Consider the following 18,080-nt stretch of genomic DNA (forward strand, 5'->3'; position numbering starts at 1 on the left):
CAATTCACCTCACAGGGGACAATGAGATGGCAGCATTATGCAATGCTTGGGGTTATACAAAAATAAATGGATGTAAATCTAATAAATATTGTTTCAGTTTTCTCAAATGTAAGTACTAGGAATAATTCTTAGTCTATAAGTGTTAATAAAACCTAACCTAAAACCTAACCTAATTCTGAATTCTTATCTGAATTTTAATTCCCTCTGTTGAAAAGGGAATCATAGAAGGAAACCTCTTTGAAAACCCTAGTCAATTTCACAAGAATATTTTCATTTTTTAATAAAACTAACAACTTAATCGCCCAACCAGGATTGGAGTATAGTGATTACTATATTTTTTGTTACTGACCTTTTTATATGTGCATATTCTCATTTATTGATAGAAAAAGTGATCACAAAACATGAAATGTGTTTGCAACTTGGAACTAGTTAAATACACAGACCCATGTTGTAAGTGAGGCCTTACCTATCCCAAAACATAAAGTCATGCTTTAATATGCATTTCATGAATGCACTTGTCTCTCTCTAAAACTCTGCCCCTGAGAGGTTATGTTTTCCAACTGCAAGGAGACTTCAGAAACATCAATGGCAGGTAAACTATGTAGAAAAGGTCAGCCACCAGAATCTACTTACGGGCTTGATATCTCGATGCAAGAATCCCACTGAGTGAATGGCTTCTATGGATTCTAAGATCTGCTTGCCTAATCGAAGAGTTGTGCTCAGTGTAAAAGTTCCTCGAGGCTGGCTTCTTCTGAGGTCTGCAAGATTCCGGCCCTGAAAATAAATGAATATCAGATTTCAATACCAGATTTTATCAGCAGATATTATTTAATCCACCAGATGGAAGAAAAAAATGATCTGCTTGGATCAATTATGTTTATGTCAGAAAGATTCTTGTTGGCTCATTTTGACAAACAATCATCTGAAAATATAGCTGGAAGTTCTGTCTTCTGTTCATTCAATGCTGGTCTTCAGTTCTAAGGAAAACAAATCTTACAAAACTGACCCATGTTTTTGACTATCAGCATTAAGACTGTCCATTCAAAGGTGGACAGGTAAGCAATTTCATTAATTTAAAAATCATTTTAAGACAAAAGTCACATTTTTCTCTTCTATCTGTTGAAAAATGAAATAAGCATACCAAAGAGTCAGTTGGCAAATCCAAAACCAGCAATTTTGGAAACACAAACAATAAAATTTGAAAGGTGTGGGGGTTTTTCATCTATTGCCCCAGAACCAATTAATGAAAATTACAAAAATAACGATTCAGGCTAGACATCAGGAAGACGTTCCTGACTATATAAGCTGTCAATCAACCACTAGAGGTCTTCAACAGAGGTTGTATAGTCATTTGTCAAGGAAGCTGTAGTCAGTCCTCCATTGAACACAGGGATGAACTAGATGATCCATATGGTCATTTCCAACTTTATTAATCTATTGTGAGGCAGGAGAAATGGAAGGAACTGTAAGATTATTGTGGAAAAACAAAAGAAGTGATAGGAGAGTAGTCAAATAGTCCTCTCCCCACATCCTCTGGATCCTTGTAAAAACAGCCATCCTGCCTTATTTTCAGAGGCAAATGTCCGCATTAGTAGAGCCTTCTGAGACTTTCAGGTGACCCAAGGGAAAGAGAAGGTGATTCCTTTCAACTCCTCCTTGCTAATCCTTTTCCATCTCCATGGTATTGCAAAAGAGAAAAAACTTTCCACATGTTTGGCTTGCCTGTAAAAACTGATCATCCGGATAAGATTCCATATCATCACTGAGGATATGGTAAATACAATTATGAAGTTGTTTTTTTTAAAAAAAAAAAAAGCAGAAAAGCTTACCTGTAGTTGCATAACAACATAGTTAAACTTCTCATTCCTCCCACAGCCAATAAATCTGCAAACATGATCTTTCCCTGCAAAATATAAATTCCATGCTCAATCAATCAGAATGCAGTTAGCCTGCCACTATCATCTTATAAGAGGTGTTTTTCGAAGAGTCTTCCAGAATCCCTGTGACTTCTAAGTACAAAGCTCAAGGGATCTCTCTCTCTCTCTCACACACACACACAAACAAAATCTCAGACATCCAGGATTTCTTTAGTTTCCTGAATCATTCCATGTAGTTCGTACCCAGTACTCTACTCTAACATATAATCCTGAGCTTCTTTTTTTTGCCCTATTCTTATGTTCCTTTCTGAGAATGAGCTGTTTGCCTTTATTGTTATCTTTGGAAAAAGCACCTGCCAATTCCACCTGGTTCTATCCCAGTTATTTTTACTCAATCAATTTTAAGCTATTTCAGTGGTCATTGGAATCACATCCTTATTGTCCAGAGATTGGAATCAGTATCTGATATCAAGCAAGGGGAACTCATGGGAAACGGCTACCAAAATGATAAATTCTAAATACTGGTTATTTCCATTTTTACCAAACAGTGTCATACCTAAGTCCACTTGCTAAGCTCAACCTCTACTGAAAATCCCCACAAATCACAGTCAGAACTTCCATTTAGAAATCTACTTTTCATGTCTTTTTCTGGGTAATTATGTACTCTGAACTGTGCTTAAGCAGCTTCAAGTGTTTCAGCTCATTTGAATTTAGATTTTTTTTTAAAAGACTGTAAAATGTAGCCTGAATACATAGTACCTTTTAATAGCAATTATTAGTGAATATAGTTCAGTTGAACCTGTATTTGGACTTACAGTTAGGTCTTGCTGTGTTTTTTCCTCTGAATTAAAAACTTTTGCTTTTGCCAACTCCCCATTACTCCAGCTATTAGGTTTCCTCCAATCAGCAAGGTTGGAATGTTACATTATTTCCACAGCAATACCCTCCTCTTAGTTGGAAAGTGCTATTTGACTATTTCCAAAGAGCTATAATATGGCATGATGTCATGTCCTCCATTTATATTGAAAACTGATACAGGAAAAGTCTCCGAAGTGGGGCGTGGGAGGAGTCACAGCTTTGCCCTCTTCATTCATCAGACACTATAGACTGGACGCCTTCGCCTCCGCAGAGGCGTATATTGGGAGGAGAGTCCTCCAGAGAGTGCTGGATACTCGGGGGGGGGGGACTCAGGGCCTATGAACCCTCCCAGCTTTGGTATCTCCCAGCTGTGACTCCTCCCACGGCCCACTTCAGAGACTGTCAGTTGGTCTTACCTGAACTGCATGTCTCGAAGGATGGCGTGGGAGCAGTCACTTCCCATCCGTAGTGCACCCCGCGCAGGGTGGGCCTAAGTAGAGTGTTACTGGTCAGTCAGGGACCAAAAGGGGAGTGGGTTACCCTGTTCCCTTCCTTCTAGAGTCACCTTGACTGGATCATCGGTTAATGTGGAGAGTCAGAGGCTTCAAGATTTACCTCAGTCTCCGGGCAGATGGGCTGTGACAATACCCAGCTGTGACTGCTCCCACGCCATCCTTCGAGACATGCAGTTCAGGTAAGACCAACTGACATTCTCTTCCAGGAAAGGCAATGCCCTGTGACTCTGGACATAGAGAATCAACGGAGAATGTGCTCCTACAAGGCCTGTGCTCAATGATGTATTAACTATTAAGCAGACTAAGCATGTGCTTAGGGCACCAGGACCAGGGGGGCACCACAAAGTTGAGAAAGAAAGAAAAAACCCAATGAAGATTTGTACAGCATTTACAAAGGGGGGGAGGCACCAAGATTTGTCAGTGCTTAGGGCACCAGTGAGCCTTAATCCGCCACTGCCCTCATGTCACTAATACTGTATAAACACACATAGCACAAATAGGGTTCATAGTACAATTTTATACCTCTCTACTGCTTGCAGACCAGTGGAGGGATTCAAAATTTTTACTATCGGTCCTGTGGGCATGGCATGGCTTGGTGGGCATGGCATGGCTTGGTGGGCATGGTAGGGGAAGGATACTGTAAAATCTCCAGACCCTCCCTACTCCAGGGGGAAGGTTACTACAAAAATCCCCATTCCCTCCCGATCAGCTGGGACTCGGGAGGCAGAGAATAGATGGGGACGGACCAGTCAGAGGTAGTATTTAGCAGTTCTCCGAATTACTCAAAATTTCCACTACCAGTTCTCCAGAACTGGTCAGAACCTGTTGAATACCACCTCTGTTGCAGACAGTAATTCTGTTACAACGTAAATTTTGCAGATTCTGTGCAGCAGCAATTAAAATGTGTCAGATGATGACCTGTGTCTCAGACCAACCTTAATATTTAACTTCTTAGTTCAGAGTATTTAGTAGATTTCTGAGAATGAGCCATATATTATCTTTTATGTTTCCACATTTTAAATTAATGTCTTTGCCCCTTTTTTTACAGATTTTTTAAAAGACTGGTGTGGAGTTTGTATGTGTGTGTATAAGCTTTTTACAATGTTTTTTTTAACCATGTGTATTTTATAGTGTTTTAAATTACTAATTGTTTATATCCCACTCTTCTTTTGCTGATTATAATCATAATAAAGATTGGGTTATATTTGACTATTTTTGTCTTGTTTTCATATTTTCAAATAGCATGCCAGTCCATAAGAGAGACAGGCAGTTACTGTCACTTACTCTTCTGTACATACATAAATATTTATTTATCCATATGCAAAGCTAACAAATAACTTTTTGAACTTTATTGAAGTGTAAGGCAAATGTTTACTTAAGGTAGTAATTCTTCATCAGTTAAGAGTCTGAATGAGATTTTGTCCTAATTGTTCTCCAAATAAGTACTTATTGCCCAAGCTGATGAAATACATGGCCATAATTCAAGTATTTGTAGATTACATATTTGGAATGAAGTACAAAATATAAGTTCCTGGCCAACTGCATATTACAGAACATAACATAGGACACTACTGTTATGTTTTATGTTCTTGGTATTATAATATTTGCTGCATTAACAAAAGCTCTCCCTTCAGACTAAACCAGAGCATGTTCTTCTCTTGGAAGTGCAGGAGAAAATATTAATAGTGCATCTCCACAACGTAGTTTACCTTGTCTAAAAGAGCTGCTTTCTCTGACAGGGACCCAAATATTGGGGCTTTGGATATGAAATATGAAATGTCCAATAGAAAATTATAATATTCCCCATCTGGGTGGAGATAGCATCCAGGAATGGGTTGACCTCTCTGCAAGCTGATTGGATTGAGTCTGCCAAAGCTGTTAAGTCACTCCTCTGTCAGCTTCCCAGCTTTTTGACTCGGTAGTCAGCTTGGACAGATGGGTCAAAATTCCCCCCTTCTTGGAATTCCTGGATTGACTATCGTTAATTCTACCAATGGACTTTTAAAAATGTGAGTAAGCACCGGAGACTCCCAGCAGCGTGGTAGAGTTGCCTCCTTTGGAGACAGAGCCACGGCTCTGTTACGTTAGTTTCTATAAGCTTCAGAGACTCATGCCATTTTCCAACTGTCACTTCTGACAGGGTGCCATGCCATAGCTGAAACAGCCAGGGCAGGGCTGTAAGGAGCCAATCCGATAGCAAAAGGCTGAGCAGGCTTCAGAAGCCTCGAGATAGATGGAGCTCAGCGAAGCTTAGTGCCTCAGCCAGAAGACTCACGCTTCACCCGTTGTTTAAAAAGAGCGGCTTGCAGGCTTCAGAAGCTTCGCGCTTCACTTGTAGATTGGTTTGGCAGGCAGCGTGGCCACAGAAATCTCGTGCTCCATTCACGCTTAACAGCTAGATCTAGTCACAGCTGCAGATCAGCGCCCCGTTTAGTAATACCACACTTAACTAGCTTTTGCCTTTGCCGCCTGAGCCTGCATTTTTACAGGAGCTTTTGCGCTCCACTAACACCTGAGGCAATTATCTATTGGCACCAACGATCAATTAACTATTGTCAAACCAGACCTCACAGGAGGCCTTTGATCCAGAGCAGCAGGCAGCAGTCTCAGGAGTGTTTGTGCTCCAGCATCAGAGCCAATTTAATTTTGCTACATGGCTGATATGGCAGAGGACTGACAGGAAAACTAGTCCTGAGGAAGGGGAGCCAGAGGAGTTAACAGTTCCAAAGGTTGTGCCTGAGATGACAGTACATTGATCTGATGGAGGCTAATCTCCATATTCCCATTCGACATTGCCACCGGCAATACCTATGGTTCCATTATGCTGGCCAGCACTATCAATATAGGGCCCTACTCTTCGGACTGTCATCTGCACCGAGGGTGTTTACGAAGGTCCTGGCTACCTTGGCGGCTCATCTCTGGTACCTACCCATGCGTGTCCAGTGTTATCTGGATTATATCCTCAGGATATATATCCCAGGCTAGGGAGGACCTGCGGGTTACCATCCAAACACGACAACACCACAGGTTTTTTATCAACATAGAAAAGAGCCACTTCGATCCCTGCTCCATTTAGGGGCAATCATTGACATCTTGGCATGCAGCGTCTATCTATCCCAGGAGCAGCAGAACAGCCTCATGGATTTGGCAGGCTGGGCCAAGGGGAAGCGGATGTGTCTCTAGCCCTACTCTCTCAACTCCTGGGCAAGATGGTGTCCTGCATCTCCATCATTCCCTGGGCATGTCTGCACGCCAGGGATCTTCAATGGTTTCTTTTGCCTTTTCAGAGAACAGGCAGGAGCAATTCATCCGCCAAGGTCCATGTTCCAGCAGACATCCTTTGATCTCTCCATTGATGGATGTCCCCAGCCATCTCCAGAGGCAGCCTCTTCAGGGAACCTGAGAAACTGGCAGTCACCACAGATGCCAGCTTATTTGGTTGGGGTGGCCATCTTCAGACACAAATGGTCCAGGGACAGTTGTCCCAACCAGAACGGGCTCCCAGTATCAACTGGTTGGAACTGCAGGTGATTTACCTGGCCCTACGCCAGTTCCAAAGGACAATCTCTGGCAAACACCTTCTAATACTCATGGACAACATGGCCACCAAGCCCACATCAATCATCAGGGGGAACGCATTCCAGACCCCTTATGCAGGAGGCCAAGCAACTGGGCCCCTGGGGAGAGAGGCACCTTTTATCCATCGTGGCAGAGCACATCTCCGGGGTGATCAATGTGTAGGCAGACTGGCTCAGCAGAGCTTCAGTGGACCACTTGGAGTGGTGCCTGCACCTATCATGATTCCGGGAACTAACGGACTGTTTCAGCCTTCCAGTCATGGACCTCTTCGCCACCCCGGTCAATGCGCAACTGCCGAGGTTTACACCAGATTTCTGGCCCCAGAAGCAGAGGTGGTAGATGCTCTGCTATCTCCTTGGCCCCCAGGACTGCTCTATGCTTTCCCCCCATCTTCCCCTTCTCCCAAGGGTGATACGGAAGGTACTAGGAGAAAGGGCGGAGATCCTGCTCCTTGTTCCCCACCTGCCACGATGACCGTGGTTTGCCGACCTGGTGGCTCTGTCGGTGAACTGGCCCTGGAGGATCCCTCAGGATAAGATCTCATTCAGCCAGGGGGTGCTGGCTCCAGTTGACCGCCTGGCACTTGAGTGGAGAATTCTAAGGGAGGACAATTTCTCCTCCAGAGTCATTAAGACTATCCAGGCCTCCAGGACGTCCTCCTGGAGACAAGGAGTTAGCTCCCAACACCATCAAGAGACAGGTTACAGTTCTGTCCTGCGAGCCTTGGCAATCATTGACAAAGCATCCCATGGTGCCCCATTTCTTAAGGGAATCAGTCAACCTGAAGCCTCTGGTGATGCACAGGTACTTTACCTGGGACCTGTCCAGGATTTTGAACTCACTCACCAGTCCCCACTTTGAGCCATTAGGAGGCCACCTTGCATTTCCTTACCCTCAAGGTGGCATTCCTCGTGGCGATTACGTCAGCCAGGAGAATCTCGGAACTTCAGGCCCTTTCCATGAAGGAGCACCTCTGTATTTTTCACCAAGACAGAGCAGTGTTACATCTAGACCACTCTTTTGTCCCCAAGGTGTACACAGGGCCCAGAACTGACCCTGCCAAACTTTTGCCCGGCATCGTCTCATCACCTGGAGAAGAAGTCGCACACCTTGGATGTCAGGAGGGCTCTCATAATATATCTAAAAAGGACTTCTTCCTTCGCAGGCCCTTTCCCTGTCCTTCCAGCCTTCGTCCTTGGGCAGGAAAGTAACAAGTTCCACGATTGGTTGGGCGCTGAGGGTGTGCATCACAAATGCTTACAATCTGCAGGGCATTGCATGACCAGGGCGCATTACAGCACACTCTACCAGAAGCCCAGCCAGTGTGAACAACGCAGGCAACTTTGGAAGAAGTATGTCAAGCAGCTGCATGATCCTTCCCTCCCTGTTCATCAAGCACTACAGACTGAACAGCTTTGCCTTGGCCGAAGCTGCCTTTGGCCAACAGGTGCTACAGAGTGTCCATAGGAAGGGGGTATCTTAGGACCAAATTGAGGCTCACCCGTAAGGACAAGCCAGCTTTGGTATATCCTATTCCTGGATGCTATTTCCACCCAGATGGAAAAGTGGTGTTGGTCTTACCTGATACGCCGCTTCTCATAGGGTGGAGATAGCATCCAGCCTTACCCTAACAAGATCATCCAGCCATCTATCTAAGAGGGTGGACATTACAGAGTACCACCGACTCATTGGACAAGGAGGGAGCCACACAGCAACTAGACGTGTTGAGTCTGTCACTGCACTGCAAAAAGCTGGGAATCCCTAGCAACAGAGGGGTGACTTAACAGCTTTGACAGACTCAGTCCAATCAGCTTGCAGAGAGATCAACTAATTCCTGGATGCTATCTCCACCCTATGAGAAGCGGCATATCAGAGAAACGCCCCTTTCTTCACAAGCTACAATTAATGTAGCTCTTTATAAAAAAAAACGGTGATAATTAAAACTGTATTAAAATCACGTGACATTGCAATATAAGAATTTCACTGAAAAGAAACACTGGATCTCAAACAAAGCTGTATTTTATGTTTAAACATGGTATATTGTCATGTATTAACACCAAACAGATAATAGTGCAATCAAACTCCATAAACCTCTGTACACTTTCCAGAATAATTATATCTTCTACCTTGTAGTTTTTTTAGAACAGCCACCTCCATCTTGAGGACTTGCTTTGGTTGCAGAGCTGACTCAACCTTCAGAGCTACATTCTCCCGAGTTAAAAGATCCATTGCTTCATAAATCTCACCAAAGCCACCACCACCAATCTTCTTCAACTAAATGGGACACAAAATCATCACAGTATTTAGCAATTAGGAAGATTTCACATCTTACCTGGAAAAAAAGTACTAAGCCATGCAATATTGTAATATTGGATATAACTAGAAAGTGTATTTAAAGATACAAATACAAAACCAAATAGTTGGTCTCTTAAGAATAATATGTGTAATAATGGACTTTAGCAAATATGGGCTGCTAAAATCCAGGAAAGATATTAAGTGGCAGTAGATACAGAAAATTAAATAAAATTAAATGTACATTTAATAAATCTTTAACATTTGTACCCTTTGCTATCAAGGCAACTTGTGTTAAAAGTAAAAGCAACCAGCACGGAAAAGATATAAAAATAAAATGATATTATCGGGAAGCATACAAAAACAGTTTTACCATTTTGCATAAGTCATCACTTGATGGAAACACAAAACATCGTGGCCTACAGCCTGTTCAAAATCCTTTCCAAATGTTCAATGCCTTTCTAAATCAAAGCAGAGATAGGACTTAACAAACTTCTGGTAGAACTGGATTTCTGACAAAGAAGGATGTCTCTAGGATCCCATAAGATTGAAATATGCTTATTGTGTTAGATCTTATGAAACAACCAGAAAAGCAATCCCATAGATAACCATACTCCAAGTTAAGTTACAGATATCAATTAGTAATTTGAATTGGTGACCAGGTCAGAAAGCATAGGTGTAACATGGGCATATTGAGGTACACCCATAACTGCTTGCAAAGTTATATTCTCTATCAGATTCTAACTGATCAAGAGCAGCCCCATGTATAGCGCATACAGGCAGCAGGCAACTAAGGCATAAGATACCATGAGCAGGTTTCGTCAATAGAGGAGAAGGTAGAAAATGGCACATTTTCTATTCAAAAGGCATCCTGGCTATTATTAGCACATGCTCTTCCAAGAAAAGCCATCAGTCCCAATTGCACACCAGTTCTGCCTCAGAAATGCTACACAATGGAGAAATAAAAATGGAAAATCCAAGGCATACCTGATCCCAAGTCATTCATTTTTATTAGAATTGAAGCTAAATCAATTCCTCCTCATCGAGTTGCTAACAGCCTCCAGACACTGAGATATCATTTCCGCAATCAGCTCTAAATATACAACTGGTAATCATCTAGTAAAGTGATGGTACCTGAATCCATGTTATCAAGTTAGTTCCCTAATCAGATATTAAATAGAAGAGGAAAGAACACAGATCCCCTCCACCTCCACTGATACCAACTTGAGAGAATACAAAATAGTGTTTCCTTCTCCCAAAGTCTGGAAGAATACCATGATTGATGGTAATGGTCATTAAGAGGTCAAGCAGGTCCAGGAGAGTGGTACTATCTCTGTCCCAGTGCCACAAGATGTATCCACAAATAAATGGCGGAGCCTGGATGCCGTGACCCCCCAGCAATAAAAGTATCGAGTGCGATCTCAGAGCTTTGAGATCGCACTCGATACTTTTATTGCTGGGGGGTTCTAACGGACCTAAATCATCCCGAAGAGATGATGAACAGGAAGATTACATCTTGCTGATCTCGGGGATATCGCAAAATCTCTGAAAGAAGCAGGTTTAAAGTCTTCGTCTGGCAGTAAAAATTCCAGTCTTTTAAGGCTGACAGAGTCAGGGCAATTTGAAGGAAAAGTTTTTTAGCTGATAAGAAAATTTTATTGTTTAAAGAAAAACGGACTGCCTAAAAATTTTTAAAACTAATTTAAATTAAAAGAACAGAAGAACTTAGCGGCAATTTTGATCTTTCTAATGGTTTTGGACAGTGGTTATCTTACTTTTAAAATGTTATTCACATGGATTGATTCTAAGTAAATCTTTTCAAACGGATAGATTACTCCAACATTTCTGACTCTCTGTAAACTGGCTGTAAGCTAATTGACTACAATTAGACTGTTGACATCCTGACACTTTTATTGCTTGGCTGTTCTGGCTTAAGATCTGATAAGATTGTACAGCTCTTCCCTTTGTAGTCTGCTTTCACTTGCGAATGTTTCAGAGCTTTTAAGAAAAAATACAACTGCGTATAAACATGGCATCTCTTCAAGCGTCTCTCCAAGCGATACTTTCAGCTTTGAAGAGGGTGATTGATACAGAGGACAGAATTCAGAGAAAATTGGATTATTTGGTGTTTTTGGCAACAAATTGTGAGGAAAAAACTGAGGATATTTATAAGATGGAAATTCAAAAAATTGAAATGGAAAACGGAGATAAAGAATTTGAGCTTGTTGATATTCGTGACAATTGGTTTATTTCTGAGGGAGGAAAGAATGGAATATTTGAAGAGGAGTTAAATGGAGAAAAAATTTACTTCAAAGGACACAGCATAGAAGAAGAAAATATCAAAGAATTTTGGGACTATGAAATACTATTTGTAAAATATTTGATACCACTGCTGAGAATTAAAGACAAGCTGATAAAGGAAACAAAAAGAGGGCGTCAACATTATATGAGAGATACCACAAACAAGAAGGTGCAAAGATTTCTTCGTATGGACTCGTTCAAAAAGATGTTTGGAGAATTGGATCCACAAATGACAGCAGATATAAGACTGTTCTGTTATTGGAGAGATACAGGTTGATAGATGGAAGAGTATAATTCAAAATTAGCTAAACTTAGTTAAATCCATTGGTAATAGGTATAGTTAAATAAAAATTGATAATGATAGTAATGTATACAATGTTGAGCTGTTATGATAAGTAATAATGGATATGAGAAGGGAAGATTAGAAATATTTTTGGACTATATATAAAGATTATTAATAACAATAATAATTATAATAAAAAACAAAACTATATATAGTTAAATGTTATCTAATAGGGGGAAAATGCTATGATATAGGATATAGTTAAATAAAGAAAGGATAATGATAATAAATTATATACATGGAGGATTAGAAAACTTTGGTATTAAATATTATGGATGTTTAGCTAAAACAGGATATGAGGACTTAATGTTAATGGAGGATTTTATAAATAAGTAAATGAAATGCCAGCATGTGGTTATGGATTGAATCTTGGTATACTTAAGGATGAAGGATGTTTAAATAACTGTAGTCAAATAAAAGCAGAGGTATGATGATGTTAATATAGTAAATACTTGAGTTAAGATATTTGAATTAATATGAATTATATTTGATGACGGTGGAAGAGATGCACAAAAGCTTTTTGTAACCAGCTGATATACTTTTTACAATATATGTTTGTTTTGAAAATAAATAAATAAATAAATAAATATTTTTTTAAAAAAAAGATGTATCCACAAATAAGAACAATGTTTTTCAACACTATATCCTGACATAAAACTTTCCTGAAAAGGGTCAAGATCAGAGGTGGGTTCCTACCAGTTTGGACCAGTTTGGCCGAACCGGTAGTGGTTTGCCGGCCTGGGTCGCCAGAACCAGCAGCGACCCAGGCTTACCACGCCCCCAAACTGGTTCCCTGGTCAGTGTGGCATGTTTTTTTTCATTTTAAAATATTCTGCGCATGCGCAGACCTATTTAAGGGCAACTGCGCTCACACAGAGAGCCCATGTTTGATGCGCATGTGAGCAAAGCAAGCGTTCACGCCCAAAATTGCGCGCACACTGAACCAGCAGTAATGCCGGAAGCAACCCATCCCTGGTCAAGTTAATCTATTTCTTATAGATCTTTGCTCAAAAGGAGAAGTGGAAAATTGCCCAATATCACTGGATCGATTTCTTAAGGTGAGAGCACATCACCACTTTTTCAGGCAGAGAGAATCCCATTATTCAAAGATGAAATCACTTCCACTTAGTTCCCTCCAGAAGATTTTTCCCAGATGACCTTGACTAGGTAAAAGAGGCTGAGAGTGAGCACGCTAAAAGCCCTGAAAATTCCCTCTGCTTTCTCAAGTTTTGCAAAAATAAACTACTGCCAGTTAATGGATGAAAAATTGTCCTAGTAACCCCAGTCAGAGTCCGTTTTAGAAGCGATCTGAGAGATTTTATTCATAAAAGGCCTAGCATAATCTTTGCAAAGTACTATGCAATTGCCTTTAGGATATAGTATTCCTCTGACCATGGAAATGGCCAACTTAAATATGCTAATCAGAAACACATCAAAGAAATAGTGGAGCTCCAAGTCAAAATAATTTGGATGCAAGATACATTCTTCAAAAACAGTGAATTTTCTTTTAAGCAGAATGAAAGTAGCCCCTAGAGCAGTGGTTCTCAACCTGTGGGTTGGGACCCCTTTGGCGGGTCGAACAACCTTTTCACAAGGGTTACCTAAGACCATCGGAAAACACATATTTTCGATGGTCTTAGGAACCGAGACACCAATTTTATGGTTGGGGGTCACCACAACATGAGGAACTATATTAAAGGGCATTGGGAAGGTTGAAAACCACTGCCCTAGAGGTATTAATGGAAAAGTTCTTTTTTGAACTTTTTTTTCATTACCATGTGAATGAAATCTGAAAATAAAATCTAGGTAATATAGGCATTTTCCTAATATAGGATTAATTTTATTAATTAATATTTATATTAATTAATATTTTATAATTAATTGTATTAATTATAAAATTCTGCTAGAATTTTGCAGTTCTCCCAACAATCATCTTCGTATTATACTACAATGATGATTTTTCATGACCTGCTTCTTGTACATAATTAACAAACACAAAAATTCAGTGAGGAAAGAGTTTTTCTTTTATACAGCAATTTTTGTTTATTGCTAGATATGATACATGAGCATTATCTGGAAAAAATACCTCTATGTGGTCTCTTAAGAGTTAACATCTGCTTGATAATATATAATCAAATAATCAAAAACAGACTTGGGAGCAAATATATATCTTTTCAAGTGGGGATCAGAAAAAAACAGATAGATTGAATAAATAATAAATTTATAAATGTAATTTTAATTGCAGGTGGTCTCCATGACTAAAGCATAAGTGTTTATTATGTTGCAGAATATACCTCTGAAGTTCAGTTTTCTTTTAGTTTTTTTTAATCTTTGAAAATGTTTGTTTCTATATTTTTATATTAATATTTAGGCATTTTGTTATTTTTCTAAGCACTTTTTGGAGTACTAAAAATTTTGGTATGAGACACTTTCTTCCATTTTCCTTGACTTATGAATATACATAGTTTTTATAGGTATTTATTACTTTTAACTGTTTCCTATTATAAGGCCTTAGATATGTCTCTAAGAGGAGAAGAATTTCTTAAAATTAGCATAACCTAAAACTGATTATTTTTTTAATTTTCAGTTATTTATTTATTTAAAAGTCTATCCTTCCTGATGAGATTAATTCGGCCAAGCATGGCTGTTTCAGGAAATTCTTAACTTGTATTGCTGTCAACTTACTCCTTCAGGGAATGGATGAACGTAGAAAAGGGTCAACTTCTTTGAACTGATACGTAAATGGGAAATGTTAAAAAATAGAAATAACATAGTATAAATAGAATACTAGGATTCTTGATTTCAAAGAAAACAAAATCTGACTGCAAACATATAGCTTTGATTTTTATATAAAAAAGAGATTTTAAATAATTAAATGATTTTAAAGTGTTCAAGATTAATTGGAATTCCAAAAGAAACAAAACTTTAACCATTCTAGTGAGGAAATTTTTTTAGTACATTAGAATAAATCAATGTCTATACATTTAGTGAAAATCTGAATACCAAAATTGCTCAGAGAGGCAATTAAAAGGTAGGTAATCTTATATGCAGAGAACATATGGTAGCAATTTTGTCAGAAAAACTAAATGTTCAGAAACAACCAAGGATCAAGAATACTAGGAACAACAAAAGAAACTACTTCAAGTTTGTTATAATAAAAGGAAGAGATTATAAATTACAAAATCCCCTTCAAATGGAATTGAATTATAATTTCATATATATTAAATGATATCTGCATTTTTAAAAGAATGTATGCTAAAATGAGTGGCATAGATGCAATTATGACCAACGTTCTTGGGACAATTTTTAGATACCACACCAAGATAAACAGACAACTAAACACAAGTTCAAAGCAAATAATTCTATAGATGAATCCATCCAGGATTAGAAAAAAAAACTTGCCATTTTAAATAAACTGAAGATGTTTTGTACAATATCCACAGTTTAGTTTATATTGTGTATCTTCTTAACCTACCTTCACTGCACTGTTTACTTGTGTTTTTTTAATTATTGCAATTATTTATTTTTTATCTGCCCAGACCAAAATATTTAACAAATATATAAATATACTTTTTTAATCTATCTATACATACAAGTACAGAAAATATTTCTTATTAAACTAAGTACTTTTACACAGCAGTTTCATTCTTTGCAGCAAGTAGTAGGTGCCACCCATCAAAAAAGAAAGACCTGACCTACTTTTTACTTCTAAGTATTAAGTACAATCCATAAATGCAATAGAGGCATCAAATAAAACATTGTCCATTGCCAATCTAGGAATAAACATTGTGACCTAAAGTAGATTGAGATTTGTTACATCTTACATTCATATTCATTCTTCATAGTAAATATGGTAAGAATGACTAGAGTGCACTGACAAACTATATGAGTACCAAAATAATAAATTCAGCTAAAATGTTTAAGTTTCTTAGTACTACAAAATGAAATAATTTTGAGTTATTGATTAGAAAATGCTTGTTTGGGAATATAGCAGGAGAAAACAACTACAGATGTAAAACCAATTGAGAGACATGTATAGATAGAGCAAAGTATTTACTGACAGTTGCTGAGAGAGTGCTTTCAGAATAGTAGCAAAAACTGTTCTAAAAAAATAAAAATGATATTTCCTAACCATTTTTTTAAATCTCTACTGTCAGCAATGTGAGCATCAAATGCTTAGAAAGCGATTAGAAATTGAAGTGTCATCTTGTTACTAACAGCTCCATTTATCAAAGTATTGTCAGCCTACAGTATTTCAAAGAAGGTTTGACATTTGCATTAGCTGATGTAAAAAAGAATTTTACTGTTTTGCTATGGAAACTATGTAAGTATTAAAAAGGGGGGGGGGGATATCAGCCACGGCCCAGCATTATAATTTTGTGCTTGGAGTCATGTCTCTAGAATCCCAGCAATGAAAATCAAGTAAGATGCCGAAATATTTCTGACAACAAATGAGAAGATTCTGTCCCTGCAGGTCTCTGCAGTTCCATTTTGCCAAATGCTAACACAGTTCATAGGATGGCTTCCAAGAAATAGGAAATATGTTAGCAAACTAAAGGGTGAGAAGAAACTATTTTACTTTACCAATATTCTACACCATCCACCTCACTTAAATGATTATTGGAGGAAATGACATACACATCCTCCGGGGATGTGGACAAGGCCATTCGAGCTGTAAGTGCCTCCACCTGTATTTTGGACCCGTGTCCCTCCTGGCTGGTTGCCAACAGCAGGGAGGTGACACATGGCTGGATCCAAGCGGTCGTGACCGCCTCCCTTCGGGAGGGGCACTTCCCCGCCGCACTTAAAGCGGTGAGACCCCTCCTGAAGAAACCATCTTTGGATCCAGCCATTTTAAACAACTATCGTCCTGTCTCCAACCTCCCCTTTATTGGGAAGGTTGTTGAGAAGGTGGTGGCCTTTCAGCTTCAACGGGCCTTGGAGGAAGCTAGTTATCTTGACCCCTTCCAGTCCGGCTTCAGACCTGGTTACAGCACAGAAACCGCTTTGGTCGCATTGACCGATGATCTCTGGAGGGCCAGAGATGGAGGCCATGCGTCCATCCTGGTTCTCCTTGACCTCTCAGCGGCTTTCGATACCATCGACCATGGTATCCTTCTGCGACGACTGCGGGAGGTGGGGGTGGGAGGCACTGTTTTGCAGTGGTTCTCCTCTTACCTCTCGGACAGGTCGCAGTCGGTGTTGGTCGGGGGGCAGAGATCGTCCCTGAGGCCCCTAACATGTGGGGTGCCGCAGGGTTCGGTCTTATCCCCCCTACTTTTTAACATATACATGAAACCGCTGGGCGAGATCATTCGGAGGCACGGGATAAAATACCACCAATATGCGGACGATACACAATTGTATCTGTCTGCCCCGTGCCAACTCAATGAAGCGGTGGACGTGATGAGCCAGGGCCTTGAGGCCGTTAAGAACTGGATGAGCGCTAACAAACTGGTACTCAACCCGGACAAGACCGAGTGGCTGTTGTGCTTCCCTCCCAATAATTTGGCTGACATTCCAACACTCAGGCTGGGGGGTCAAATTTTATACCCCTCAGACAGGGTCCGTAACTTAGGAGTCCTCCTGGATTCACAGCTGACTTTCGACCATCAGCTGTCGGCTGTGACCAGGGGGGCATTTGCCCAGGTTCGCCTGGTCCACCAGTTACGGCCCTACCTGAACCGGGAGGCTCTCGCAACAGTCACTCGAGCCCTTGTGTTCTCTAGGCTGGAATACTGCAATGGGCTCTACATGGGGTTGCCCTTGAAGAGCATCCGGCGACTGCAGTTAGTCCAGAATGCAGCCGCGCGAGTGATAGTGGGCGCACCGCGGTTCGCCCACATTACACCCATCCTCCGCGAGCTGCACTGGCTACCTGTCGGTCTCCGGGTGCGCTTCAGGGTATTGATGACCACCTTTAAAGCACTCCATGGTAGTGGATCTGGATATTTGAGAGACCGCCTTCTGCCGATCACCTCCCTCCGACCGATTAGATCGCACAGGCTGGGCCTCCTCCAAATTCCATCCGCCAGTCAATGTCGACTGGCGACTACACGGAGGAGAGCCTTTTCTGTTGCAGCTCCGACCCTGTGGAACGAGCTCCCTGTTGAGATTCGTACCCTCACCACCATCCAGACCTTCCGCACAGCCCTCAAGACCTGGCTCTCCCAGCAGGCCTGGGGATAGGTTTCCAATTTACCCGCCGAGTGTTGACTGTTGAATGCATGTTGTGGTTTACCATTTTATTTTGTTCACTATTTTTTGTCTCTTGGTACTGCACCCCCTCCCCTTGTGATTGTAAGCCGCCCTGAG

At 40.5% G+C, this 18,080-nt stretch overlaps 1 protein-coding gene across 1 annotated transcript in view; it reads right to left on the reverse strand.

Annotated features, from left to right (window-relative positions):
- Positions 1–18,080, reverse strand: part of TTBK1 (tau tubulin kinase 1) — a 94,365-nt gene that overhangs the window by 56,450 nt on the left and 19,835 nt on the right. The window contains exons 3-5 of the mRNA XM_032217158.1: positions 8,956–9,103; positions 1,830–1,903; positions 634–774 (exon numbers count right to left, since the gene is read on the reverse strand). Coding sequence (XP_032073049.1) covers positions 634–774; positions 1,830–1,903; positions 8,956–9,103 — 363 coding nt within the window. The remainder of the gene's footprint in view (positions 1–633; positions 775–1,829; positions 1,904–8,955; positions 9,104–18,080) is intronic.

Source organism: Thamnophis elegans, chromosome 4 (genome assembly GCF_009769535.1).
Source record: "Thamnophis elegans isolate rThaEle1 chromosome 4, rThaEle1.pri, whole genome shotgun sequence".
Lineage (NCBI taxonomy): Eukaryota > Metazoa > Chordata > Lepidosauria > Squamata > Colubridae > Thamnophis > Thamnophis elegans.